Here is a 26,453-nt window from a genome sequence, read left to right on the forward strand (position 1 = left end):
GTTAATTAATTAACTCTTAGTATATTAAATAATAACTTATTATATTAGGTTAATTAAAGGTTAAAGATAAAAAAAGAAAGAAGTTATTTTATATATAGCTTAGTAGCTATTATAAAATATATATTTACTATTATTAAAGTTTAGTAGCTAATATAATATATATACCTAACTTATTAAGATTTAACTTTACTAAAAAAGGTTACTATTAATTATAATATTAAAGATAGATTTAAACTAGAACTTATAATTTAAAGAGAATAATAAATTCTATAATAATTTATATTATTTTTATAAAAGTATTCTATATATATATACTAGTTTCCTTATTAATCTTATTATCTAATAAAAGTATAATAACTACTTTCTAGTTTTATTAATAAATATATAATAAATAGGTTTAAGTATAGCTATAAGATATATAATAAAACCTTATATTTATAGAAATAAAAGGCTAAATATTAACTAATACTTTAGCTATTTTATTATCTTTTATTTAAAAAAAACAAAAAATTATAAGTATAATAATTATAAATAATATAAAAGTATATATATTTTATACTTAATATATAATATATTAAGCTAACTTAGATTATAAATAAGATATTAACCCTTTAATATAGCTTATAATAGATTAGCCTTATAGTTATAAAGTATAAAATAGGCTTTAATATTTATAAGCTAGATTTTAATATATTAGCTAATAAACTAATTAAAGTTAAGGTAATTAAAGACTTAATTTAGTATAAAAAGTAAGCTAAAGACTTATATTAGGTTTATAGTAGAAATATACCTTAGAAAGCTAAAGTTTAAGTTAAATTAACTATAATTAGCTATTAAGTTTTATATATTTCTAATATAATTAAAAAAGAAAAGGGTTTTAAAGTTATTTATAGTATTTAAGCTAAATAGTAATTACTTAAGGCCTTATTATTAAAGCTAAAAGTAAACTTTTTAGCTTTTTTAATAGAAGAAAATAACTTCTTTAATACTATTTTAATAGATAATAGGTATAAAGTATAATATAAAGAGCTAAAATTAATTTATAAGGAAGTTAAATTCTATAGTATATAATATATAGTACTTTAAAAGGATAAAGGTTTTAAAATATCTAGCTATAGTAGCTTAATAAATTTAACTATAGTATTAAAAAAAATAAAAAACTTTAAAATATAATAAAAGAAAAATATAAGTATAATTATATTAGATTTATTATTAGTTAATAATCTATTAATTAATAAGGTTATATAACTAATTCTTTTTTAAGTTTTATATATAATATAATAAATAGTATTTTTAATAATAGTTTTAACTAAGGATAAAAGTATTCTTTATATAGTTAAACTTTACTATTAAGAAATATTTTATATAATACTTTCTTTTTAATAACTTTTTATAAGGAAATTATAAATAAAATTAACTATTTTTACTTTTTACTTATATTATTCTTTTTAATTTATTTTAGTTTAATAATAGAACTTTTTTAATAATTTTATTTTAATTACTTAAAGAATATAATATTATTATTTATTATTTATTAGTTCCTTATTAATCTTATTATCTAATAAAAGTAAGATAACTAATTTCTAGTATTCTTAATAAATATATAATAAATAGGTTTAAGTATAGCTATAAGATATAAGTAGTAAAACCTTATATCTATAGAAATAAAAAGCTAAAAATTAACTAATATAATAGCTATTTTTATTATTCTTTATTTAAAAAAAAATAAAAAATATAAGTATAATAATTATAAATAATATATAAGTATATATATTTTATATTTAATATATAATATACTAAGCTAACTTAAATTATAAGTAAAATACTAATCCTTTAATATAGCTTATAATTAACTAGCTTAGTAATTAAAAAGTATAAGATAAGCCTTAATATTTATAAGCTAAATTTTAATATACTAGTTAATAACCTAGTTAAAGTTAAAGTAATTAAAGATCTAATTTAGTATAAAGATTAAGCTAAGAACCTAGGCTAGGTTTATAATAGTAATATATCTTAAAGAGCTAAAGTCTAAGTTAAACTAGCTATAATTAGCTACTAGATTATATATATCTTTAATATAATTAAGGAAAAAGAGATTCTTAGAGTTATTTATAGTATTTAAGCTAAATAGTAGTTACTTAAGGCTTTATTATTAAAGCTAAAAGTAAATTTCTTAGCTTTTTTAATAAAAAAGGTTAGCTTTCTTAGGGCTATTTTAATAAATAATAAATATAAAGTATAGTATAATAAGCTAAAAGTAATCTATAAGTAAATTAAATTTTACTATATATAGTATATAGTACTTTAAAAGGATAAAGATTTTAAAATATCTAGCTATAGTAGCTTAAATAAATCTAGCTATAGTATTAGAAAAAATAAGAAACTTTAAAATATAATAAAAGGAAAATATAAGTATAATTATATAGAGTTTATTATTAGTTAGTAATTAGTTAATTAATAAGATTATATAATTAATTTTTTTCTTACTTTTATATATAGTATAATAAATAATTTTCTTAATAATAATTTTAACTAAGAAAAGAATATAATATACTTTTCTTTTAAGTTTAAATTAATTTATTTATTATAAGGTATTCTTTATTAATAGTTAACTATACTTTTTATTTAACTATTATATATAGGTAACTATTATTATATTTTTTTAAGATTAATATAAGGCTATTTTAGCTTAAGTTATTTATTTTATATTAACTATTTTAATTATATTAACTTTTATAAAATAAAAGTTAAAGAATTATAAGATATTAAGTATAAGTAAGGTAATTTAATATAATAAGTAAGTTATATTTTTTATTATTACTTTAACTTATTAAGTTTTCTAAGAAGCTTAACTAAGATTTTTAATCTAAGGATTTAGCTAAATTAACTTTCCTTTAGTATATTACTAGTTTAAACTTAATATTCTTATAAAAATATATATATATAAAAGAAAGAAAGTAAGCTAAGCTACTATACCTTATATAGTAGCCTTTTATATATATAAGTTAAAGCTTTATTAGTAATAGTTAGAGTTTTATTAATATAGGTAACTTTAATAGAAATAAGCTTATACTTTAACCTACCTTAAAGGTTATAACTTTATTTTAAACTTTTTAAACTTTAATATAATAGTATTAATTAAATTTACATAGTCTTTTAATTAATTTATTATCTAGTATAATATTTATTTTTAGAAAATATACTATATTAGTTATTTCTATAATATTACTTAACTAGATAAATCCTAATTAGGTATAGCTTAGATTTACTTTTAAAATAAGGGAAAGCTAGCTATAGATAACAATCAATCAAGAAGACACAACATCTACAATTTAACACTTACTCTTTAACTATAACAAGATGGAACACAGTACTAATAGAGGTAATACACCACTTGACGACCCGCCGCCGCCATATTCAGACGCGCCGCCAGCTACGTCTGCGGCAGGAAATACTGCGCGACCATTTAGTTCTGGTCCCCCACCAGAAGCTCTTGTACAAGAATGCGCTAGCTCTTCATATGTTCCTATATCACAAACCTTAACCGCGAACTACCAGCTCGCGTATCGCACGTTCCATCTGGGCAACGAGTCCAACAATAAGATATTCGCTACGTCTGTATATGCAGGGACCACAGGCGCTGGTCCTGGCCGGTATTCTATTCTCCTTCATAATGGACCATCTGCTAAAGATAAGACATTGGCAGCAGCAGGGGCAGTGGACAAATCGAGTAGCTCAGCTCTCGAGTTCAAGACCTTGATCAATATTTCCCCTTTACCAGGACAAGAGAATGTTATGATGACCAAGAACGCTGCGGTTGCGATGGAAAATATGTCTGCGAGAGTCCTACCGGATGGACAAACTGTTGCATTTCTATTCTCCGTCTTCACAAACCACACGGCCGATGACGTTGGCAAGGGCAAAATGGCAGATGTTGGACCACGTCGGGAACAGTTTGAGTGGCGCATGATACCAAAAAGTGAAATTGGCGATAAGGATTATGCTCACGAGTATAAGCTCTTCCGGGTTCCAGTTTCTAGCACAGCTGAAGGGAGTGCGACTGCGACTGCGAACGAGCCTGTTGCAGTAACATCCTTCAAGCGCCTGCTGAGCCTCTCCAAGCCGTTTAAGCTGCACTTCCTGGATGTTCAGACGCCAGACGCCCCGAATGAACGATGGCGGCTCATGGCTCTGATTACCGCCTTGAGAATTTGGCAGCATGAACAAGCAAGCTTCTACTCCTCGACTGCCATGCTTGATGGGGCCAGTAAGTGTACCTAGATCTTGACTATACGCCAAGGTCGAGGCTTGGTCTGCATTTTGCGGTATCAAGTAAACGTTATGGGAGACGCGGAAATCCACGGCAGAATACTAGAGATTGGGAAACTGGCGATCGTCGAGTTGAATTGGGCGGGTGGTTGTCACAATACCTAGCTAATACGTTCATTACCCTTTATGATGACACTGGAGCAGCTCAGAGGCTACAACATATTCGTTGGTAATATGTATTCTGTGCTCTGGCTCCCCAGGCGTACTATATAGCAACTTGGACCAACAGGCAGCTTCTGCTAAGCCTCTCTTTATGCCGCTCCTAAGTCCCCGGTCTCGTTCCACTTGACGATCGCAGTCTCCCATGGTACAACGGAAGCACCTAACGCTCTCAGCTCATTCTCAACGTCACCCTCGATCTCGAGTGCGGTCCTGTTAGCAGTATCATAAGTCGAGTGAGCGCCATGTAGAAGCGTGATGCGAAACCCCGCCTCCAGAGCGCCCTTGCTCGTTTCTAGTACGCAGCATTCACTTTGTATGCCGAAGACAACGACATGTTGGATGCCCTCAGACTTTAGCAGTGCCCCTAAACCTGGGTTTGACTTGAACGTATCTCCTATCTCAAATCAACAGATGTCCGTGGAAGAGAGGAGGCAGGTCTCACGCTGGTTTTTGGAAACAAGGAGTTCTCTTGTGTTTTTAGGATTATTCTTAAAAACCAACTCCCACTGCTGTGTGCCCCTGACAAGTGGCCCCTTTTCGGGTGCTTCCTCATGCTGTACAAAAACGATGATAGGTTTTAGGTCGGCTGGTAGCCCTCGTACGGCACGCAGTATGTCGGCCCCGGCGTGGCAAACACGTTCAGCGTGCGTAATACGTGTATTGGAGTCAGACGCGAGGTCGTTCTGGATGTCAACGACAAAAAGTGCGCTTGTTGGAGCCGCCATTGTTCCGTGGTGTTGCAACCTCCATGCCAAAGCTGAGGTTTCCCCTTATAAGCGACTGTCCTCTGAGTCATAAGTGAAAAGAAAGCATGTGCTTTGAGGGACTAACCCAAACAAGATGTCCCGCAGCAGAGTATCATCTACGAGACTCAAGGGCCATGCATTATATCACTATAAGGAACTTGACTTTTGAGAGCCATAGACAAAAGCCTCATGTCCAACTCTTGAATTGATGTAGTATACAATGCATGATAGACAACGCGCCCCGCATTGCTACAATGAAACTATTGACTATATGCTATAGGTAGGGTATTAAATACTTTGACATTGAATAATGTCTCTTACAGGAGCATTCTCCTGGGATCCTCGATGTACTCCTTCACCTTGACAAGGAATTGCACAGCCTCCCGGCCGTCCAGCAGACGGTGATCGTAGGTGAGAGCAAGGTACATCATGGGTCGGATCTCGATCTTGCCGTTAACAGCGACAGGGCGCTCCTTAATGGCGTGGAGGCCGAGAACGGCGCTCTGGGGAAGGTTGATAATGGGGGTGCCCATAAGGGAGCCGAAGACTCCACCGTTGCTGATGGTGAAAGTACCGCCAGCCATGTCCTCAATGGTCAGCTTGTTGTCGCGAGCCTAGAATCTTGGTGTTAGCCACGGGCACGTAGTTTTGTTCAAAAAAGAGTTTAATACCTTCTTGCCCATGTCGGCAATCGATTGCTCAATACCGACCATGTCCATAGACTCAACATTGCGGACAACGGGAGTCACGAGGCCCTTCTCAGTAGCGACAGCGACGCTGATATCAACGTAGTCGCGGTAGACGATGGTATCACCGCCGTTGGGTCCCTCGATGGAGGCGTTGACGGCAGGCAGATCGCGCATGGCAAGAACACAGGCTCGGGAGAAGGCGCTCATGAATCCAAGCTTGACACCGGTCTTCTTGAGAACGTCCTCCTTGTAGAGCTTGCGGAACTCCATGATGTTGGACATGTCGACCTCGTTGAAGGTGGTCAGGGAAGCAGCAGTGTTCTGGGATTGCTTGAGACGCTCGGCAATTCGGAGGCGCATGCGGTTCATCTTGACCTAAACAGACAATTAATATCATTGGATAGCATGCCAGGAAAGTCCCCTGTGCTATAGGAGCAACTTACACGACGCTCCTCGCGGTTACCCATGGAAAGGCCGCTTGAGGCGGAAGATCCAGACTTGGACTCCTTCTTCTCGGGCTGTTTGGGAGGCTCAGGCTTGCTGGGAGCAGGTGCAGATTCCTTCTTGGGCTCGGGAGCAGACTCTTGTTTGGGCTCAGGTTTTGATTCAGGTTTCGACTCGGATTCGGATTTCTTGGGCTCCTCCTTGGGGGCCTCCTTCTTGTCACCAGATGGTTCACCACCGAGTTCGATACGGACGAGATCTTGGCCAACAGTAACGGTATCCTCCTCGGCGACAAGGAACTCCTTGATGGTACCAGACTCTGTAGCGTTGACAGCAACATCGATCTAATATTTACATGTCAATAAGGATATTCTCCAATGTGACAGACAATTCGAGTTTGCTATGACGGCATGCATACCTTGTCGGTCTCAATGGTAGCAATCTCCTCATCCTGCGCAACGTAATCGCCAATGCTCTTGGAGAACTGCTTGAGAGTACCCTCAGAGATGGACTCGGCCATCTGGGGGACCTTGATGACGGAATCGGCGTAGGTGCGAACGGTCTGCATCATCGAGGGAAGCATGACAAGAGGATGCGCACGGGGCCGCAAGACCCGAGCGGGCACCATGCGGCTCGCGGTAGCTATACTTCTTGACAGCATTTTTGCAAGATTGTGATGTGAGGAGACTGGCGAGAGGGAGAAACGGCGGGAAAGACGACGATCGCGGGTTGGTGTTGAACTCGAATAGAGGTGGAGTTTAGTTTAGGTAGGTCAGGAGGGAAAAAAGGAAACACACACGAAGTGCCAGAGCTCGGACAATGATTCGCGATGTTCCACTCACAAACAAGTAACTCGGCAAGCTTTTGGGGTTGGGGGTACCAAAAAAAGCCAGTTACCTAGCACGACCTGGTGCCAATATCTGGCCAGGTACGGTACACCGATGGGCCGAAAACGGTGTAGCGTGGCTGCGGGAGACCCAGGAGGTACATGTCCGGCAGTGTAAAGCAAACAGTACTCGCTGATTGGCTTCCAACCGTCCACCGGATTACCTGATGGCCGACACCTTAGCCGAGCAGCCAATGGCATCCGGCTTCTCCCGTGGCAACTCTCCAAGTCACGTTAATTGCAGGATGGACGGGAAGAACCAGGAAGGCTACTCCCGAAAGACCCGGTAAAGAGCTTCTTCACCTTGACGAGCATTAAGGTATGATGACATCGCACACCAACATGGCCGTTCACCATGACCAAATGAGAGCAAGTGAATTAGCACTATTTCTTCTTACATCTACCTAGTCAATAAACTTTTCCCTTCATCTCTCAAATGTATCCAATATTTATTTACTTATCAGTCCCACTTCGTGTCCAAAGTCAGTGTTTATATCATGCTGTTAGCGGCTTCGGCCGGCTTAATATGTACGTAAAACTTGGAGATTCCTGGGCCACAAACGTTTTTTCACCCTTTGAAACAGAAATTATTTACGTATGACACTGCTCTCCATAGGAAGCTTTCCTTCGATTAATCAAGAGGTATCTAAATATCCTAACCCTAGTGAACGCCTCATTCCCGCACGTAATCCCCAAAAATGGTCATTATAAACTGTCAAACTCTGCTTAGTGGCAGAAGTTCGTTTTATGTCACTCCATTAAACATAGCATTTCTGCCTCCCGAATGAGAAAACCAAGGCTTTGTAACAAGTCTGAAACAATTGTGATGCTGAAATGTTGTTGATCACCGGCGTTTTATGTAGAAGTCATCATGCCATGACCATTCATCCCTTGTCAATTCGCCTAATATGATTGGGGCTTTGGCCGATCTTTGGCTCAGCCGTGGGGACTTGTGATATTTAGTCTGGATAAACTCATGGTTAACACGCTTTGATACGTTCAGCCATGGTATTCGACGAGATTCACATACCCTCTGCAGAAGCAGGTTCGAAACTCATTTCCCAAACTCGATAAAAGGTGACGCCCGTACCTTTTATAGGTGAAGTTCGTCAGACCGTGTGGTTAAAGAGCGTCGCAAGCCACCATAGCTTGACAACGGGCTGGAGTAGTCACTCATAGGCGACACGATATCCCCGGTTCCTGTGCCCGAGTGGGGAGAAACAGGTTGGAAAGACGCGCTGGATGGCACAAACGAGGCAAGCTGCTGTTCTTGAAGTGATAGATGTCGTTGCCGTCGCCGCTGCTGCTCTTGACGCTTCTGTTGTAGTTGGTATTGCTCGTTCTGGTCTTTTTGGCGCTGCGCTTCCTCGTGCGATACCGCCCATCCCACAGAGCTTTGCTGGTGGTCGGGGTGGAAGCTGGACTTTGGTACCGCTGTTGGCACCATGACATTTCCGTAAATGTTGACTAATCGAGGGCCCTGATACCACCACTGATCTTCGAAGCCATTGTCGACCGTCATTAAAGCTGAGGCCAGAGACTGCATATCCTTGGCTTTTCCCCTTGCCCGGTCGTCTACTTGTGCCATCTGAGCAGGACGTGACGATTCGCCGGGAAATTCAGGACCCCATGTTGCTCGAAGACTAGCCTCACGCGAACGTGTGCGGCCTTCGCTCCCTTCGCCGTGGCTCTCTTCATCGTTGTTGTCGTTGAAGCCCATGGGAAAGGTCCATGAGTCCCATGGCATATCGCCTTCGCCGAGTCGAAACTGGTTAGGGGTTGCAGGAAGAGCTTTCCAAAGTTGGGGCTCACCCTCTGAAGCGTTGGACGGGCTTATATCCCAAGGACTACTATTTAACGGAGGGGGTGCAGATTTGCCGCGCTCGTGGGAACCTCGGCTTGTCGACCTTGAGCTCCTTCGAATCTCCTCCGGTTGTAGTGAGCCTTGTTGTTGCTGTGCTGTTACGGCAGGAGCGTAGTACTCTCTGATATGGTGTTGTGCTTGCTGGGGGCGATATGGCTGATACATCTGGCCGTGAGCTACTCCTGCTGATAAGTGCTCTCCGCTATGAACATCGGGAGAGAGGTTGTTGGCATGGTAAGCGAACTGATGCTGTAATTGGTCTTGAGCCGGTTGAGTCTGAGTTGGAACCTGCTGGGGAGCAGTGAGGTAGTTGGTGTTTGGAGGAGGTAATTGCCGGGGAAACTGGTTGGCTCGGTCGCGCATGCTCTTGGAGATGTAAGTGATGTGTCGGTCTTTGGACATGATCCTGGGCAGCGATAAGCCCATTTCTAGGTGGACATAGATGGCCGGTCGGTCTCCCATGATGGCGACGGATTGGGGAAGAGTCGTGGTCGAGGCAAGCTTGGTAATAGATCAAATGTGAGGCGGAAGCGAGGAATGGCTGTCTTTTGTTGAAGTTGGGGTTTCGGCCGACTATTGACCCAGCTGGATATAAAGGAGCGGTTGGTAGTACAGTCTTCAATGGGTGAATTACTGAAGTGGAGAAGAGAGGAAAGAGAGCATGGAAGAACAAAGTCTTAAAGAGACATGAGATGCATCCAATATAGCTGATGTATTCCAGTTGGATGAGAGGCTTAGAGTTATTCTCCGCTCCTAGCCAAGTCTGAAGCCCTTTAATCTGAGGTAAGGTAGGGTAGGGTAGGGTATAAGTTAGTCGCGCCGAGAGCAAGGGAAGGGACGAGCTTGGGGAGGCGGAGTTGAGCCTTGTAATTAACTAACTACCTAGGTAGGTAATTAATCATGTGTCGAAAAAGAAGAGAATGCCAAAAGAAGGATGGGTTCAGCTCTGCAGTCTCAGCTGGAAGGCCAGTCCATTTCAAAGTTCTCCTTCCTTGCCACCTGATCTGATCTGGAAGGAAGGACGGGGGGTAGCCTATGGGTGGAAGGAAGGTGAGAGAGCGACTCATTCAAGTTGTTTCGGGTAGTGACTGAGCCTGTCTATCGGCGCCGTCTTGATACATACGGGGCCGATAGTGGAGAGGGAGGCTTTGACGGCCTGCACACGGAGCTTATGGAGGAAGCTAAGGTCCTCTTACAGGGCAGGACAAGCCATCCAGGCCAGGGGACAGGGATGGTGGTGATCTGTTTGTTGCTTTTGCTTGGCGTTTTTGTTGAAACAATCGCAATCAACAACAGCTATTCCATGCATTTAGCACGGATATTTTGCATCTAGGTAATTAAGTGAAGCTCCAAGGTACCGTACACATGATGAATACTACTAAGGTAAGTGATAGTTGATTTGAAGCAACAGAGTCTCGTACAGCATAAACAGCTCGTGATCTGAATAAGCGGCTTTATCCAACTCAGCTGAGGTTGACTGTCAATGGAACCGTTACACTCAGATGATTGGTCAGATCCCCCTCTCCATTTGCCCCAGATTATGTACTGTACAAGCAAGGGATCCTGGCGAGACGCTATAAAGTGATTGGGGCTTGCAAACTTCAAAAAGTCAGTGACCGCAACCTAGGCGTGGCGAAGGCGAAGACATTTCCTGAATGTGTCCGTCTCGCTTGATCCAGTACCGCATGTTTATGTTTATTTTTGGCTCATCTTTCGACTACTGTACAGTAGCTAACCTTCTACGAAGAAGAAGAAAAACATAGGATAACAGATAAATCGCCTCTCATTCACTCACTTGATTTATCGCATTAACGCATGGGAATGACCCAGACTACTCACTAACTAACACAGTAACACTGCAAGGTTCCCAATCCATCCGATCCATTCTAGAAGCTCCGACATTCCTGCAAACCAGGACTGACCGCACAAATAGACATTCATTACTGTGACAAGTTATTCAAGAGCCATACTTATCACTGTTCAGAGCATATATGCCTCGCTGAAGATTTTTCTGGTCATATTCTTCAACTCATTTTATCAAGTTTCACACTGCCTGGGTGAAAATGGCTGTGTTGTGCTCCAGCTGACGGGATAATGATCCTTCGTGGATAAGGAGCATGGAATTGTCTCGACTAAAAACACCGGCCGGACTTATTGTCATTCTTTCTGAGCAATGCCTCTTCCTCTGATTCGCCCGACCGCATCAAAGGCCAGTTTTGGGTTATCCTATAAGTTACAGGGAGCCATGGGTGCATCCTGTAATTTGCACCGGCATTAGATTCCTTGACACTTTCTCTCTATGCAACAGTGACATACTGACACCGCTACTCTTCACTATCAATCTCTGAATCAGACTTGGTCCATCATGTCGGCCGCTTTGCGTCAACGAACAGTTTCAATTCTGTGCATAGCCTTTCCTAACCTGGCATTCTCCGAAGTCAGCAGCTCCTCAGCCTCCCGAATGGTGTCAAATCATCAATCCATCTGATTTTAACCAACGGCTTTGTTTTAGTGACAAGAATTCTGTCAAGAGTCGATGTAGTGAGAGTGCAGCTGGGCGACATGATGAAGCATCCCCGGCTTAAAGCGGTTACTGAGCATCAACACGAGTCCATCAGCATCTCTCATAACTCTTTCCGTCCCCTGATTACACTGTTTCCGATACCTTACTCGGCTGTGTCCCCTGGCCATCTCTTATTTGCCAAAATTCCTCGTTCTGCCGCCCACGTCCATTGATCAGCCCCCTAATATCGAAAGGATCAACGAGTGTCTGCCAAAGCTTCCTTGGATCCTTATACCCAGGCCCCTCAATCTCCGTGGTCCCATCAGGAGAGAGGTAAATCTTGTTATTTCTTGGCAGATATCGTCGTGGATGGCGGATGTTGAACATGACGAGGTTGATGAGCATGACAGCTGCTTCGAACACGTAAAAGTACCACTCGTACCTGACAACGGGATTTATGGTCGCCGGGTCAAAGTCTTTTCCGTATCGAAGCTCTGCGACGCTGAAGTATTCGACGATGCGGTAGATGGTTCGTGAAAGGATCAGTACCATGCTGACGTAGAGCGTCCATAACGAGCTTGTAAGTCGCTCATTGTCGATACCGTTGGCGGCACATCGACGATGGAATGTGACAGCCAAGGTAATAAACAGAACCGCCACAATAATTTGCAGCAGCAAAGACGTCTTGATGAGAGCGTGGCCCGCCTCAATCTCGCTATCAGTCAACGACTGATTTGCCGAGTACGACGCCCCCCAGCCATTGAGGGCCTCAACGATAGCAGATATGAATCCAAACGTTGTCAGAACCCTGCCAGGGTGTATAGGGGAGTGGTACGGAACGTAGTACAAGATCCGACCAAGGATGCGGTAGTTTTGCAGTTCAAGGAGCGGACTGACGATGGTCAATACACATATCGCAGCGTCAAGATGTAACTTACGGCGCAGCATAAGTGATACAAACACTTGCAATAAAGATGTAGAGATTGTCATAGTGAAATGCTCCATACACTCTCAGTGCGAAGCCGGCTGTGAATAGCAGAGAGCAGAATTGGAACAGGGGTGTTAGCTTCCAGCACTTGTAACAACTGCCATGAATGTTAACATCGCATCACTACATGTTTTCTAAACATATCCCAGTAACAACTTACATGCACTGCCATATATGGAAACACCCTGTCAGAAAGAATGCGATGCAGAAGAAAATGGCCGCGCCCTTATTAGGAGCATAGAACCAGTAGCTGCCATCAACTATCGTCATTGTCAGATTTTCGACTCAATGAATATATCAAGTATTCCGCCATACCATATTCACCATTCGACATATTAGTGACCCAAGGTATTATTCGGTTGTGTGTAAATCGTCGAGTTTTGCTCTTCTTGAGAACTGTGTGGGATAACTTGTAGGTTTCTCTCCCAAAAGAGTACCAATAGCCCTTATATAGCATCCATAGTCTATAATAATTAACAGGATCTCCTAGATCACTTCCCAATACCTACCTCTCATCTCGTTGACTCTTGAACCAATTGTTAGTTTGAGCCTTGTGATAGTGGATTCAGCCAATGGGCAGCCGATGCGAGGAATACGGTTCTTCAGCTGGTGGATCATGCTGATCGCTCACAAGTACCCTTGTAGGTCTACCACAAGTATCTTTCGCTTGTCTATGGCCGTTCAGGTACTTGCGATGCGCGAGTAAATACTTGGCGCGTTCCTCTCGTTTTCCCCGTATCCATCGCATTGTCGGCTTCCGCCCACTGCCTGTCCATGTAGACTAGTTTTCGTATCTCTCGCATACTTGGTGCATATGTCTCGGGCTACCTTACCTAGTAAGCCTAGGCAGTGAAATACCAGGCGCCTTTCACGTCAAGTTCGATCTGGAAGTGTGTGCAATAAGAAGAATTGTGATGTGAGGGAAGAGTAACATATTGAGAAAGAAGCCTAATATACAATTAAAAACCAGAGTAATGTCGTAATAACTCGCTCATAGGGACTCCTGAGCCCAAATAGACAAATCCTCAGAAAAGATGTAGAACTCCATCCATATATTGAACCCTACGTTGGCTCTGTTCCAAACGCCCAACCAAAACGTCTTACTCCGTCTCTGCAACCCTGTCATGCCGTCAAGTACCTCCGTGCAGTCATTAAACGTTCTCGTCCCCATTCCCCATAAGTCCTGTTCCATTGTCTGCATACCGCGTTTGTTATCTATGATTAGTCAACCCCCCAGCTTCGGCTGTCATCCGATGATGAAGGCCGCCTGTTCAGTTCATTCTGTCCTGTCGTTCCCTTGCTCGTATTGTTGGTTTTACTGCGATGTCTACTGTGTCGCTTTCCTTGACCACTGCGGTGATTCTGTTGGTGGTTCTCATCATCGCTCCAGTCGCTGAACTCGCTTCCCGAGTAGTCCCATTGCACCGGTATTTCTTCGCCATCTTCACCATATCCATATACAAGGCCTCGCCACTGTCCCGAAGCAATTTTGGCTGCGACCCTGAGGATAAGCCGAAGAAGAGAGCTGGGGGGCCCCATGATCATTTCGCAGGTTTTAGCAATGATGGCCATCGGTAAGCTCTTGACAGTCTCCAGTTTACTTCTATAGGGTTGTCGATCCATGGTTGAAGCTGGAGTGAAAAGATCCGCGGCGGGAGGTAGAGGAGATAGCGCCCGTCGTCGCACCGAAAGGCTGCTCGTCGTTGCTCTATGGCGAGGAGCAAATGGTCGTTGTGGTGGTGGTGTTGCTGTCGATAGAGCTGCTTTGGGTTCAGCAGCGGCTGTGTCTTCCATTGCCGGCTTCGCGCCTTTCTGAGACGTCTCGCTATTGTCAGAATCGGGATCAGATTCCCAGGCACATGGCATTGGAGAGCTGCCTCTACTTCGGGATGTTTGCCTCTGCCATCTTTCAACGGAAAGAGTGTCTTTCTCTTTGGGTTCCTTCTTCGCCTGGTTGGCAGACTTCGTTTGTGAAATAGGGGGTGCATGATGCACGACAGCACCGGTTGAATGCCACGACTCCACACTGTGGAAAGATTCCTCGCTATCTCGCCGTTGCAGTCGCGGCTGCTGTACGAGTCCACTTGACTGAGCGGACTGCGAATTGCGCGATTCTCCCTTAGTATTCTTTCCGGTCGACTTGGGGGTGACCGGCTTGGGGGTGACCGGCTTGGGAGTGACAGGAGCACGAGTTGGGGTTCTTCTTGATGTTTCTGAAGCACTTCTCACGACTGGGGCGCGTGGTGTAGAGGCCCGCGGTGTAGAGGCTCGTGGTGTAGGAGCTGCAGGTGCAGATCTGTCTATTGTTGGCATCAAGTGTGGGGGCATTGTAGCCGATCTTGTTGTCGTAAATCCTGCGGTCCGTCGTCGAAGCCTGGCTTTCATACGACCTCCCCGGTTGCCGGAACCTTCATGCAACTGATAGACTGACAGATCGCTTTGGGTAGGGCTAGTTGAGAGTAACGATGACGTATCATCAAGTATCCCTACGTCGCTAACGCATGATGGAGAGCTGTAGGACTCAGGGAGGCCGGATAAAAAGGAGTATGAATTGTGTTCACCTGAACGTTCCGGCACCATGTCCAATGGCCTTGAGTGAGATTCGCCCGTGTTTCCACCCATCGGCTGCAGAGGATCAAGATGCATTCCGTACTCCTCATACAAAGATATGTTTGAGGGTACCACGCAGGATGCTGCCCGCGCAGGCCTACCAATATGCGGGCTCGGGGGGATGTCCATGGGACGCCTATCAGTTCGTCTATCATTTGAAGGCGTAGGCGTAGTAGTTCTCCCAACGAATGACGATCTCCGAGAACCAGCAGACGATACCGAGGCGAGATCGTCAGGTATCGTGGGTTGAGCGCGAGGTGTCCAGGGTAGGATGGTAACGGGAACTTGCTCTGGTAGATCGACTGTAAATGTGCGCTTGAAGGGGCACTCGGTCTTTTCGAATTGGAGAACATTATTGAGCACTTCTCTCAGTTCTTCAGCTCGTTGTTGGTCTTCGGGGTCGTCGACGGGAACTTCAATCCTCCAATAATTCGGTCGACGGATCTGTAGAATGAATTTGCTGTTTACTTCATCTATGCACCAACATTGGCTTTTTCGTAAGATAGGCTGTAGAGCAGAACCGCAGCTCAAGAAGGCTACGGATCGCGGGGCTCGGTAGATGCGAAACGGCCCTGGTCAGGATTCTTAGCAATGGCCACGAAGCGATCCAAGACCAAGTACTTACCAACGGCAATAGTCCTTTCCAACTGCGAGGACCATGATAGAGTGCCGGGTGGGTCAACATTGCTTGGGGCAGGACTTCTCGCAAAGGCTCTCCCAGTAGCTGTAAATGATATAATCTTGACATTTGGATGACTGTAGAGCGTTTCGACGAGGTCTTGTTCGGGTATATCTGAGCTCACAGAATCTCGGCGTGGCATTGGGGAGGTTGACCCTCGTCTAGGGGCCCGGTGCGGCGGGAGATCATCCATCGTGTTATCCATAATGTATTGTATTTCGCGATAGTCGTCTTTCTGGTAGCGCAAACGGGATTTTTCGTTTCCTTCAGCCAGTCCGCAGCTTAAGCATTTCGGCGAGAGAAAGACGAAAGGGTGTTCATATCTGCGCTAAGTTGATGTTGGGTTAATTGCGCCGGACCGTGAAGAGTTGTCGTGGATTCCCAGTGACTGACTATCAAGGGAGAAATGATAGGTTTAAGGAAGGCAACGCGCACTCGGGAGGGGGTTAACAGTAACGGACAGGGAGTCCTCAATATGTGAGTGAATAGTATGTGTATGTAGAATCGAACGAGAAGGTGGCTGGTACAAAACCCACTCGTTTCTTTTCGCTCCCTCGAATTGACTATAGAAGTACTCGCTCGTTGAGGTGACGGCTGGGTCATTTGCAGGGGGCATGACTTCTTTAGAGGGGCCTTTTGCCTTAGTCATCCATATTGACGTCCATTCCAAGGTCCGCTGATCCCGCCATCCCGCCCCTTGAATCCCTGATACGGTTAGAAGGTTGAGAGACAAGGACATGGACATGGATGGAGATATTTTGTGCAGCAAGAGTTCCCATCAAGTCAAGTTAAGTCAAGTTTCACAAGCGCCCAAGGTTACAGATATGAGCTCCTCGTACGATGAGAGCTTGCCAGCACCGGGCTCGTCATTCGACTATCAACTGTATATCTCTCCGTCTCACGATTTTAATCCCCATAGACAGCTGAAGACGTTTCTATATTCATCTATGTTCCTTACACTCGGCCCTTGCATACGGAACTGCGAGCGCCACTTCAGTGCAGTTGTGCTACCCTAGCTAACTGTCTAGTGGCAGATTGAGGAATTAGTGGGCGATGCAATCTAACAGCGAAGCCAATAGCGAGACTCCTCAGCTATTGACTGTGTCAATAAGAAAAGCATCTGTCTTGGCCCTGCTAACAGGGTCCTCTCTTTAACGATACTCATTCTTTGTCATGCCTCACAGTCTCAGAAGATTGTGGTTCTGGCACAGTAAGTTCTGTCAGAATCACAGAAGCCCTATTCCATACCTGGTTCTCTTACATGTGATTCTATCTGACAGATAGACTAGGTGGTTGCTCAAACCACCTTACTCGGGACCTGGTTCGTTCAGTAACCGAGATGCTTCACTTCAATCTTAAATATAGTACTAACCCACTAACCTAAAAGCCAATGGATACGATTACAGGGAAGTAAGACCAGCACTACCTGCCTACCTAGATATCAATACAAACTATGAGGAAAATTTAGATAGAGGTACCATAGTAGGTAGCTACTACCTCGGTGCCTGTATCTGCGAGATAATTCCCGATTTTTTCTGGATCCTCATGCAGAGCTACTGCCAATCTGGAGCAAGCTTGCCCAAGCCATGATACTTACGTCACCTTACAGTCTCACTCAATCCACATCATCATTCCAAGCTGTCTTTCGACGTTCCACGTCAGGACCTCCCGAGTTCCTGAATATCACTACTAGATCCAAATCTCAACCACAACCTGAGACGCCTGCATCCTCAACAACTTTGGAGGCTCCCTTGGTTTTGTTTATCAAATTTCCGCGTCTCGTACGATTCATCCATTCAAGCTTCAAAACAGCCCAAGCTTTGTTTCTCGTAGCTCCGTCAGCCACTCGCTACCTCGTCTTCCCAATATGTCGTCGAGCGACAAATTAAGTATCGATAAGGAAAGATTGAAGGAAAAGCTCGAAGAGAAACTTGATGTTTCACACTTTGACCCCAACACGGTAATCCGTGGAGCTCAATTGACCCTGGTAGGAGGTGAGTCCGAGTCTGAGTCTTCCTCAGTCGATGATCACCAGAAAGCACCCTTAACTAACATCTCATCTAGCTCACCGGGCGCTCCAAAACCCAGCACTCTTTACCACCGATCACTATCGCCAAGCTGCCATTGCCGTTGTAGCTGGCCTCGCCATTAGACTCATCATCTCTGTGCCGGCAAGTCCCCTAACGAATGGTACAAGCTCACAACAAAACTAATAAAACCAAACAGATCGTTGGAATTAAAGTGCTGCTATGGTTCATCTCATTCTTTACGGATCTCGAGGCGGCAACATGGGATGATACTCTCTTAGAAGGCCTTGACTTTGTTGCAGAATATGTCCTTCAAGTGCCCTTCTTCCTCATGACCCTCATGCGCTATGTGGTGCCGACTCTTGATAACTTGTTAGTCGATCCTCAGATATGTCCCTTGACTACATCTAACCAGTTTCTCATAGGTTCATGCAGTCATTGCAGTGGGTGGATATGACCTATGTTCAAAAGCACAAAGGCGAAAAAGTCTCTGAGCTTCGCGATATGTACTATCCCAATCTCAAGATGTACCGGCCATCAGACGGAAGCACACATTCTGAGAGCACCGCTCAAGCCGTCTCAATGTTCCTTTACCGCTTCCTTCGAAAGGGTGGTATCTCCCTTGCTGTTTTTGCCCTCTCGTACACTCCATACGTTGGCCGCTTTGTTTTGCCCGCTGCAAGTTTCTACACCTTCAACAATGCAGTGGGCTTAGGACCTGCTTCCGCGATATTCGGTACAGGCATTTTCCTCCCCCGCAAGTACCTTGTTGTCTTCCTTCAGAGCTATTTCTCTTCCAGGACTTTGATGCGAGAACTGTTGGAGCCTTACTTTGCCCGAGTACACTTTACCAAGGAGCAGAAGCGAAACTGGTTCCGCAGCCGAGAAGGAGTTTTGTTCGGCTTCGGTCTAGGCTTCTATGTTCTAGTCAAGATTCCTCTTGTTGGTGTGCTTGTCTATGGCATTGCTGAAGCATCAACGGCGTATCTGATCACCAAGATTACCGACCCGCCACCACCTCCTCAGCAAATGAAGGAGTTTGCCGAAGGACAACAGAATTGGTCTAACAAGCACGAATTCCTGAACCTGTCTCTGGCTAATATCGACTCGGTTCATAATGAAGAGTTGAAGAAGATGAGATAGTTGAGCTAGTCTCCAGCTCCCTCATACCTACGGGTCACAACCGGGCGTAAATAGTCGCATGACTTTGCTAAGACAAAGCATACCCGAATACGGCTCAGCAATCACGATTGGTTATGCCTCTGTTACAAGGAGCCCCCGAAGAAGGCTGAGGCATATTTCATCATGCTGTCCAATCATGTCGCACCTGGAATGATCAGATTCCGAATTTCAAGATTCACCGAGAAGTCTTAGTCCCAACTCTTTGCAGAATGACTTGAAGATCACTACCTCTTGGCTTCTTTACCTAAACACTTCTGAGCCATCGGTTATGACTTCACGAATGCATAGTTCTGCGATACAATATAAATGGGGTTTCCACACAACCACCTTTGTCATTCATGCTAATGCTCATATATGAGGTCCCGTGTGTGTTTGTAAATCTCGTTATACAAAGGTGTTAAAGATGCTTCCCAGTGTCCCAATATATATACCCAAGGCATCGAGGGTCGAACTGACGCACTTTGTGCCAGTCACGCGTCATGAATGACGGAGAAGCTCTGGTGGGCGGTGTCGGCACGATGTTGCCTGATAGCTCTGTCTCCCTGTCCGATAAAGTCGCAACCAAACACATCACACCTGCGCAGAACATTGTCGCCTTCATCTTGGATTTCACTCAGGTCCACGTGACCCGTAGCCTCTGCGTGCTTCTGTCCCTCGCGCTGGCCACTGCCGATCCAATCACACCCTGGTACATCGCATCTCAGGATCAAACCATCTGTGTCAGTATAGTAATGAGCCTTGTTCAGCTTCTTGACAAGTTCTTCGCTCTTCTTGAGAACTTCATCGTCATGGGTAGGCCAGACGGCTCGATCAAGCTCGGGGGGTAAGGAGGGGGAATTGTAAGGAGGGTCACAGTAGCTGAAGGCGACCCGGTCATAATGAATTCCAGAGTACAAGAGAATGCAGCGATCGCGCTTTTCTTCTCCGAAATCGATCTTGCTCTGCGTCTGATTGGCTATTAGTGACAGAGCAAAGCCAAAGAATGACATCGACCGACCTGGACATCAAATGTACATATCTGTATATCAAAAATAGAAGACAGTATGCTGAGCTCGATACCACCACCCCATCTGTCAGGATCCTGGATACTGCGGCAATATTGACTGGGCGGGCTACCAAGAACAGCTTCCGAATATTCTTCTGGGTGTTGGCGAATATAGTCTGCCATCATTCTTCTCAAGGTTTGTGCAGGAAGCTGGTCTTTTAATGCGCCTCCAAATGCAGTGAACAGACAGCTATTGTCGCTGGGCATCACTCTTAACACTCTCCAGTGTTAGCTTATACACAACCAAGCCCCAATATCCTTCTACTTACAAAGAGCACCCTCTCGTTCCGGCCAAGGGACATTAACGTCTTCTGGACTTTCGTTCTTCTTCACAGCCTTGGAAGCCGTAGCCTGATGTTGGACAGTCGCAGTTTGGGGGCTCTCGACGGAGGTAGATAATGACTCGTCAGGAACAATGGTAAGTGTTTCGCCATGAAGACCAAGAGATCGAGCAATCTGGTCATTTTGGGAGGCATCAAGAGATTTCATTGCCATGGGCGGACCGTATTTGACGCCAAATTTGGCAAATCCAGTCTTGGTCTTGATTTCATCAAAGATGGCTTGAACAGTAGCATCGTCCGGTAGTTCAAGAATGCCAGTACCGGCCGGGCCTTTATAACGAGCACGCATGGCGGCTTTTTTTTTCTATAACGTTCAAGGGTTTGCTGTTTAGGCGTCGGGTTGATAAGGTTTGGGCTTTAAGTCTAGAAAGGAATCGTGAATGGATGTTGATGGCAAGCTGCCGTTGGAAGGCGAGGAATTGGGAAGAAGCTCTAAGAAGGCAACAACAGACGCCAGGCGTAAACCAAAAACCCAAAAGCCAAAAGTCTCAATGGATTCTCGGCGATCAGCCAACAGAAGTTAATTGTCTAATTGACCGCTTTGGCCGAACAAGAGGTGTTTATATAAAGACGATGCGCAACACAGGTGAATCAATGATAAGCTGGCCACAGCATCTCATCTCATGTGAGTCTTGGTAGGTAGTACCTAACCAGTGGAGATATTAACACCCGCTTTCAAGAACGGTCCTCTAACCGCTTTAGGAAAGCAGCATCGCGCGCAAACACACGCGCTCAATTGCACCTACTTCCAGTAGCAGTTCAGCAATCAAGCTTCATCTTGAACTTTCGCAACACCCATTGTTGTTTTTGCGCGACTTAAATTGTCATACCAATGAATTCTTAGACTATACTACGAACTTTTTCAAACATCCGTACTGCAACGAATTCATTAACGGATCGCAAATAGACCCGAGTGGTTCCACGAGCTCATCATGTCCACTCGGAGGACGAACGCGACAGAGGTGCGCGAATCGATCGAGGCCAGAACCGCCGGCACCGACGTCGATATGAAGGATGCGATGGACAACGATGTCGATGCCGAAGGTGATCCCGATGTCGATATGGACGCTGAGGGTGACGAGGACGCTGAAGGCGAGGTCGACGACGAGGGACGCCCTGATATGTATCGGCTCATTCATAACCTGTCAACCTATCTTTGCAGTGTTGAAGACGAGTACGCCTACTATGCATTCCTGGGGTGTACAGTAGCTGACGTTGAGTGATTTATAGCGGGGAGCAACTTGCTGCTGGCTTCCAGCGCATTCCCAATCGACGAGCCTTGCCCGATTACTTCGAAATCATTTCCGAACCTATTGCTTTCAGTACTATCCGTGTAGGTTGGCGTAAATTCTCGACCTTAACGATACCAATTGCTGACTGTTCCTCAGGGCAAAACTCAGAAGAAGCAATACAGTTCGTTTGCTGAATTCGTGAGAGATGTGGCGCAAATTTGTCATAACGCCCAGGTCTACAACCGCCCCTCTGCCCCTATCTTCGGTGCCGCCGTTCGATTGAGAGAGATTCTTGTTCAGGAGCTCGGAAAGCTGGTGGAAAAGGGGCACATTACTGCGAGTGACGCGCAATTACCTGATCTGGGTGAGCTTCCACCCGCAGAAGAGTCGCCGCCAGCGGAAGATGAAGACGACGACGAGGAAGACGAAGAGGATGAAGAGGAGGATGAAGATGAAAACGACGACGATTCGGACGACGATGGTGGACGACGTCGGGGACGAAGACGACGTGCTTCTGGGCGCAAAGACCAAGACAAAGACTACGAAGATGATTCGCATAAGCGAAGGGGGCGACCTCCAAGTGTGCTCACTCCTAATGAAGCTCGCATTGCTTCTCTTTTGAAGGGTTTGAGAAAGCCCAGGGATGCTGGAGGCCATCTTCTTGTGCATCCCTTTGAGAGGTTACCGGATAAGGCGGCCGTTCCTGATTACTATACAACGATACAGAACCCCATTGCCCTGGACAACATCAAGAAGAAGGCGAAGCGGAAGAAGTACCAAAGTGTCGACCATGCACTACAAGACCTCAACCTCATGTTCGAGAATGCCAAACGGTATAACGAGGATGATAGCGAAGTGTACAAAGCCGCTGCCGAACTCCAGAAGGAGGCCCATCTCTTGGCGGAGCAGGAGAAAGCCAAACCCGATGATGATTTCCGAGACGAAGACGGCAAGCTGCCTCTAGCAGAGATTCATCACAATGGGCAATCATGGAAAGTTGGTACGTGCACAAGAACATCTTGCATAATAGCACTTCTGCGTCGTATACACCACTAACAGCAAGCAGGGGACTGGGTTCACATTAAAAATTCCAATGACCTGGCAAAGCCTACCGTAGCCCAAATCTATCGAACCTGGCAAGATCGTGCTGGTCACAGATGGATCAATGCCTGCTGGTATTACCGACCAGAACAAACTGTACATCGTTATGAAAAGCATTTCTATGAACACGAGGTGGTCAAAACTGGACAATATCGCGATCACCAGATTGAAGAGGTCCTGGACCGCTGCTTTGTCATGTTTGTGACACGCTTCAACAAGGGTCGTCCCAGGGGATTTCCTCCTGATAAGGAGATTTACGTATGTGAATCTCGTTATAACGAAGAGAAGTTCACATTCAACAAGATCAAGACTTGGGCAAGCTGTGTGCCGGATGAGGTGCGCGACAAGGACTATGAAATGGACCTTTACGATGTACCTCGGCGCCTGAAAAAGATCCCAAGTCCAATTAAACATTTGCTTCGCGAGGATGCAAAAGAAACAGATGAACTGCCCAAACCAACATGGGGAAGCCCAAATGCCCCTCCGATAGTTGGAGCGGTGCATCGCCGTCCACGGGAAGTCAATGTAAGTGAAGCATATTCGTTTACCTCTTTGTTTGTTTGTTTGTTTTTGTGTCCGCGCCTTATGTACCTTGTCTTTTTTTTTTATGCCGGCTCCCAACACCCGCGCATCTCTTTCAAGTCAACGCCTGATCCTCAGCATCATTCCTTCCTGCCTCAGGCTTGCCAGCCAATTGTTGACAATCGTCCTATCATATATGTTCACTTTTGACTGACAATAATTCTTGCAGGAGTCACCTCCTCCAGAACCCACGCCTCCCCTACAAGCTATGTCGGCTGTTCCACTAGCTGATGCTGGTGCTGATGCTGGCAGGCGCGCGTCAATGTTATCAGTTCCCGGAGCTATGCCTGGCGATCATTCAGCCCGACATCCTTCAATTTCTTATCCGGGGGGTCCGTCACCTTCGCCTGTTCCCTATAACGCTCATATGACGCCCCATTTTCAACCAGTCACTCCAGGAGCCCAGCCCCCACAAGTTCATCAGACTCCGGTTCCTATCCCTCATCCACCCCATCTCGGTCCTCAACCTCAGGTTTCTGTGCGACCTGTGCAATATCAGCACCAGCCTCAACATCAACAAGCAGGGTATACACAAGGCTTCACTCCCAACTACGGACAGCCAGTACCTCCTATGCATCAACAAACCCCGATGGGAAACCACATGGCCCAGGCATACAATCAAGCACCTGCCCAGCCTGTTGCGCGTAGCCCTATGCCCCCTACACCGGGAATGCCAGTGCAAAGCGGCAATGCGTACAATCCGCCGAGGCCACCAGAAGTCTATGCCCTCCCGGACAACGTGAATGAGGCTCTACCGAAGGAGGTCCGAGAGACGTTCCAGCATGACAGCAATGGACGAGTTCTCTTCTTCACTGCTCCGCCTCTCGAGAGGCCTCACAAAGGAATTTCTCATGAGAGTGCAGGACTTGGTCACAGCGCCAGGTATCTTGCAGGTTTAGAAGAATGGAGAGCAGAAAGAGAAAAGAAGAGAAAGGAGCGCGACGAGAGGAACGCGGAAGCTTCTCGGAAGAAAGTCGAAAAGGATGTTGCCGACGCACAAGCAGCTGAGAAGGAGATCGTTGCTCAGGCTAGTGAGGTCATGGCCAGGTGGCTTGTACAGCATGACAGCGATACTCAGAAGTGGACAAAGGAGGCTGGCCTTGAAGGCTGGCGCGAGGCGACAAAAGTCAACAAAGAAAAGGAAAGACGTCCTGCGCCAAACTAGATAGCGACGATTGTGAAAAAAACATGGGGTATAGGCGCCTGGGGTATGCTATCCAATATCAAGAAGGCGAAACCAGGTTACATGCTAAGTGCGAGAATCAGGAGTATTGGGGTTTATTATTATTATTAATTATATATTTCTGGATCCAGGATCGGAATTTAGTGACGCGACTTTGCAACGTTATCACTTCTGTCGGGTTTGGCAGTCTTGGACTCTTGGTTTGCCGGGCTATTAAGTCTTCTAAGCTCTCTGGGTCGATCACGGCGGCCTCGCCTGTATGTGGTGTCGTTCGATATAGTAATGGTCTGCACCTGACCAACGGTCGGTAGGACGTGCTGAAAGTCCTCGCTGAGAGGTAATCATTCTCTGTTGCATGTGCATTTCACTTCGTTGTAACGTTATGCGACAGAGGTTTCGAGATTATCGGAAGCGCCTGTTGGCCACTATATTGATCCCAGTTCTTGAGTTCCATCATGCCACTGCCATATCTACCCTAAAGTCGCTGGATATAACCTTTCTACGTCCATGTCCAAGTTCGAGCATGACCCATTCGTATACAGCCCATTGAACGGCATTGACAATGAAGGCCCGAACACTACAGACAGTCAACCCTCGGAAGAAAACACGGGATCCCCCTTCACGATACGCTTCCTGTGCAACTTGAAGAGCACCTGCTCGTGAAGTCCGTAAAGAACCGTTTGATTGCAAGAGAGGTGATGTTTCTGCCAGTACACCAGTTTGAGCCTGAACCCTCGTCTTGATGACATCGAGGGGAAAGATACTAGCCCATGTGGCCACACCGGCTAATCCTCCACAGAACAAGACCTTGGCGGCTTCATGTTGAAATGAAGTCTGCTCGCCAGGCTCGGTAGCTAACCAACGGGTGCTCAATTCGTACGACCAGAAATAGAATCCATAGCCAACACTGTCTCGTAAAGCAGTCACAGTTCCACCAAAGTAAAGACCTCGAACTCCTTCTTGTCTCCATATCTGTTTGGTAATAGTCCAGCTTGACATTGGGGGAGAAGCCAATTGCGCTCTGCACTTGATGAGCTCGGTAGGGGTGCTGACGATCCATGTCGCAAGGCCACCCACAGCGCCAGCGATCCAAGTGTTCCATAGATTGTCGGACGTCGAGAAAATGCTGTTCAGTGCAGACTCTGTGCGGTTGTAGGAAACAAAGAGTAGAGCATTCAGAGCGCCATAACCGAGAATTGGTGCTGCCGTTCCAGTCACTAAAGACGTATATGATCCAAGGAAACGTGTGCCGAGTGAAGTGCTCTGATTAATTGCAGAAGCTGCCACTGCCGTCCCTGTAGGAATGGAGGAAGACGGCAGACTTGTTACTGGGTTCGTTCGCTGTGCTTGCCGTCGTACTTTGATCACATCAAGAGGATTTCCGATGATGATACCAACAGCGCCGCTTAGATAGCCGGCCCAGAAGTCGGCCGACATGCTGGCTATCGTTTTACGACTTTACAGGCGAAAGAAGAAGATCCGAACTCGTTGCGACTTTACGCTGCGCAACAGTAATAGTGCTCAACACACCGAGGTAAACGAGACCCCAGGCCAATCCGAGTCGTGCAAGAGGAAGTCGATTTGCAGTGGCTTGGACATTGATTCGCTGAAACCTAGTCAGGTATTGCCAATGAGCAAAATGACCAGCAACTGTAGCAGTCACGATCTTAGTACGGTGTTGAGCAATTGCGACTTGAAGAGGGGTCGGCCCAAAGGATTCATGCTCGGCAAGGACATCTCCACCGAGCGATCGGCTTTGATCGGGGCTAGAGAGATTAACGCTTGAAGCATGTGTTGGTTAGTTATCCAGGGTCTTTAAGAGCCGCATACTGAGAGGGCAGGTGATCAGCGAGCGATTTT

General features: G+C 45.1%; 10 protein-coding genes across 10 annotated transcripts; 3 read left to right on the plus strand and 7 right to left on the minus strand.

Annotated features, from left to right (window-relative positions):
• Positions 1-3,331: 3,331 nt before the first annotated feature.
• On the plus strand, positions 3,332-4,513 carry B0J16DRAFT_61622 (uncharacterized protein). Its single transcript, XM_046134170.1, has one exon. The coding sequence runs from the start codon at positions 3,361-3,363 to the stop codon at positions 4,279-4,281; it is 921 nt and encodes a 306-aa protein (XP_045986419.1). The 5' UTR covers positions 3,332-3,360; the 3' UTR covers positions 4,282-4,513.
• B0J16DRAFT_61633 (Isochorismatase-like protein) lies at positions 4,431-5,285 on the minus strand. The gene is made up of 2 exons (XM_046134172.1): positions 4,934-5,285; positions 4,431-4,885 (listed from the first exon to the last, which is right to left on the minus strand). The coding sequence occupies exons 1-2, from the start codon at positions 5,214-5,216 to the stop codon at positions 4,581-4,583; spliced, it is 588 nt and encodes a 195-aa protein (XP_045986420.1). The 5' UTR covers positions 5,217-5,285; the 3' UTR covers positions 4,431-4,580.
• Position 5,286: 1 nt separating this feature from the next.
• On the minus strand, positions 5,287-7,186 carry B0J16DRAFT_61632 (uncharacterized protein). The gene is made up of 4 exons (XM_046134171.1): positions 6,789-7,186; positions 6,370-6,714; positions 5,909-6,301; positions 5,287-5,851 (listed from the first exon to the last, which is right to left on the minus strand). Exons 1-4 carry the CDS (start codon positions 7,029-7,031, stop codon positions 5,555-5,557), a joined length of 1,278 nt encoding a protein of 425 aa, XP_045986421.1. The 5' UTR covers positions 7,032-7,186; the 3' UTR covers positions 5,287-5,554.
• Positions 7,187-7,973: 787 nt separating this feature from the next.
• On the minus strand, positions 7,974-9,790 carry B0J16DRAFT_61642 (uncharacterized protein). The gene is made up of 2 exons (XM_046134173.1): positions 8,287-9,790; positions 7,974-8,220 (listed from the first exon to the last, which is right to left on the minus strand). The coding sequence occupies exon 1, from the start codon at positions 9,580-9,582 to the stop codon at positions 8,350-8,352; it is 1,233 nt and encodes a 410-aa protein (XP_045986422.1). The 5' UTR covers positions 9,583-9,790; the 3' UTR covers positions 7,974-8,220; positions 8,287-8,349.
• Positions 9,791-11,311: 1,521 nt separating this feature from the next.
• On the minus strand, positions 11,312-13,061 carry B0J16DRAFT_61659 (uncharacterized protein). Its single transcript, XM_046134174.1, has 4 exons — positions 12,927-13,061; positions 12,772-12,871; positions 12,562-12,708; positions 11,312-12,515 (listed from the first exon to the last, which is right to left on the minus strand). Exons 1-4 carry the CDS (start codon positions 12,943-12,945, stop codon positions 11,768-11,770), a joined length of 1,014 nt encoding a protein of 337 aa, XP_045986423.1. The 5' UTR covers positions 12,946-13,061; the 3' UTR covers positions 11,312-11,767.
• Positions 13,062-13,442: 381 nt separating this feature from the next.
• B0J16DRAFT_333232 (inheritance of peroxisomes protein 1-domain-containing protein) lies at positions 13,443-16,495 on the minus strand (the record flags this gene model as incomplete). Its single annotated transcript, XM_046126798.1, has 3 exons — positions 16,294-16,495; positions 15,847-16,228; positions 13,443-15,793 (listed from the first exon to the last, which is right to left on the minus strand). Coding segments are annotated over exons 2-3 (2,216 nt in total), but the record flags the coding sequence as incomplete, so codon positions are not given.
• Positions 16,496-17,767: 1,272 nt separating this feature from the next.
• B0J16DRAFT_353794 (uncharacterized protein) lies at positions 17,768-19,070 on the plus strand (the record flags this gene model as incomplete). The annotated part of the gene is made up of 4 exons (XM_046129335.1): positions 17,768-17,894; positions 17,965-18,071; positions 18,127-18,299; positions 18,353-19,070. The coding sequence occupies 4 exons, from the start codon at positions 17,768-17,770 to the stop codon at positions 19,068-19,070; spliced, it is 1,125 nt and encodes a 374-aa protein (XP_045986425.1).
• Positions 19,071-19,324: 254 nt separating this feature from the next.
• Positions 19,325-21,113, minus strand: B0J16DRAFT_61687 (uncharacterized protein). The gene is made up of 3 exons (XM_046134175.1): positions 20,424-21,113; positions 20,107-20,372; positions 19,325-20,056 (listed from the first exon to the last, which is right to left on the minus strand). The coding sequence occupies exons 1-3, from the start codon at positions 20,782-20,784 to the stop codon at positions 19,580-19,582; spliced, it is 1,104 nt and encodes a 367-aa protein (XP_045986426.1). The 5' UTR covers positions 20,785-21,113; the 3' UTR covers positions 19,325-19,579.
• A 302-nt stretch (positions 21,114-21,415) lies between these two features.
• Positions 21,416-24,726, plus strand: B0J16DRAFT_299974 (uncharacterized protein). The gene is made up of 5 exons (XM_046124549.1): positions 21,416-21,693; positions 21,726-21,828; positions 21,884-22,727; positions 22,794-23,353; positions 23,580-24,726. Exons 1-5 carry the CDS (start codon positions 21,428-21,430, stop codon positions 24,573-24,575), a joined length of 2,769 nt encoding a protein of 922 aa, XP_045986427.1. The 5' UTR covers positions 21,416-21,427; the 3' UTR covers positions 24,576-24,726.
• A 320-nt stretch (positions 24,727-25,046) lies between these two features.
• B0J16DRAFT_353796 (mitochondrial carrier domain-containing protein) lies at positions 25,047-26,030 on the minus strand (the record flags this gene model as incomplete). Its single annotated transcript, XM_046129336.1, has 1 exon — positions 25,047-26,030. The coding sequence occupies one exon, from the start codon at positions 26,028-26,030 to the stop codon at positions 25,047-25,049; it is 984 nt and encodes a 327-aa protein (XP_045986428.1).
• Positions 26,031-26,453: the final 423 nt, after the last annotated feature.

Source organism: Fusarium flagelliforme (assembly GCF_020744385.1).
Source record: "Fusarium flagelliforme strain FIESC 12 MPI-CAGE-AA-0113 chromosome Unknown B0J16scaffold_2, whole genome shotgun sequence".
Taxonomy (NCBI): domain Eukaryota; kingdom Fungi; phylum Ascomycota; class Sordariomycetes; order Hypocreales; family Nectriaceae; genus Fusarium; species Fusarium flagelliforme.

What these genes read in the sequence shown, in the direction of transcription:
- B0J16DRAFT_61633 (XM_046134172.1), bottom strand. Translation starts at nt 5,216, where the DNA reads ATGGCGGCTCCAACAAGCGCACTTTTTGTCGTTGACATCCAGAACGAC. An exon ending in CCTTGTTTCCAAAAACCAGC is followed by an intron (nt 4,886 to 4,933) that starts GTGAGACCTGCC and finishes GATTTGAGATAG; the next exon opens with GAGATACGTTCAAGTCAAAC.
- B0J16DRAFT_61659 (XM_046134174.1), bottom strand. An exon ending in TTCCATATATGGCAGTGCAT is followed by an intron (nt 12,709 to 12,771) that starts GTAAGTTGTTAC and finishes CATTCATGGCAG; the next exon opens with TTGTTACAAGTGCTGGAAGC. An exon ending in TGTATCACTTATGCTGCGCC is followed by an intron (nt 12,516 to 12,561) that starts GTAAGTTACATC and finishes GACCATCGTCAG; the next exon opens with TCCGCTCCTTGAACTGCAAA.
- B0J16DRAFT_61687 (XM_046134175.1), bottom strand. Translation starts at nt 20,784, where the DNA reads ATGCGTGCTCGTTATAAAGGCCCGGCCGGTACTGGCATTCTTGAACTA. An exon ending in GGAACGAGAGGGTGCTCTTT is followed by an intron (nt 20,373 to 20,423) that starts GTAAGTAGAAGG and finishes AACACTGGAGAG; the next exon opens with TGTTAAGAGTGATGCCCAGC. An exon ending in TATGTACATTTGATGTCCAG is followed by an intron (nt 20,057 to 20,106) that starts GTCGGTCGATGT and finishes ATAGCCAATCAG; the next exon opens with ACGCAGAGCAAGATCGATTT.
- B0J16DRAFT_61622 (XM_046134170.1), top strand. Translation starts at nt 3,361, where the DNA reads ATGGAACACAGTACTAATAGAGGTAATACACCACTTGACGACCCGCCG.
- B0J16DRAFT_299974 (XM_046124549.1), top strand. Translation starts at nt 21,428, where the DNA reads ATGTCCACTCGGAGGACGAACGCGACAGAGGTGCGCGAATCGATCGAG. An exon ending in GCCTACTATGCATTCCTGGG is followed by an intron (nt 21,694 to 21,725) that starts GTGTACAGTAGC and finishes AGTGATTTATAG; the next exon opens with CGGGGAGCAACTTGCTGCTG. An exon ending in TTGCTTTCAGTACTATCCGT is followed by an intron (nt 21,829 to 21,883) that starts GTAGGTTGGCGT and finishes ACTGTTCCTCAG; the next exon opens with GGCAAAACTCAGAAGAAGCA.
- B0J16DRAFT_61632 (XM_046134171.1), bottom strand. Translation starts at nt 7,031, where the DNA reads ATGCTGTCAAGAAGTATAGCTACCGCGAGCCGCATGGTGCCCGCTCGG. An exon ending in CTACCATTGAGACCGACAAG is followed by an intron (nt 6,715 to 6,788) that starts GTATGCATGCCG and finishes TGTAAATATTAG; the next exon opens with ATCGATGTTGCTGTCAACGC. An exon ending in GTAACCGCGAGGAGCGTCGT is followed by an intron (nt 6,302 to 6,369) that starts GTAAGTTGCTCC and finishes TTGTCTGTTTAG; the next exon opens with GTCAAGATGAACCGCATGCG.
- B0J16DRAFT_61642 (XM_046134173.1), bottom strand. Translation starts at nt 9,582, where the DNA reads ATGGGAGACCGACCGGCCATCTATGTCCACCTAGAAATGGGCTTATCG.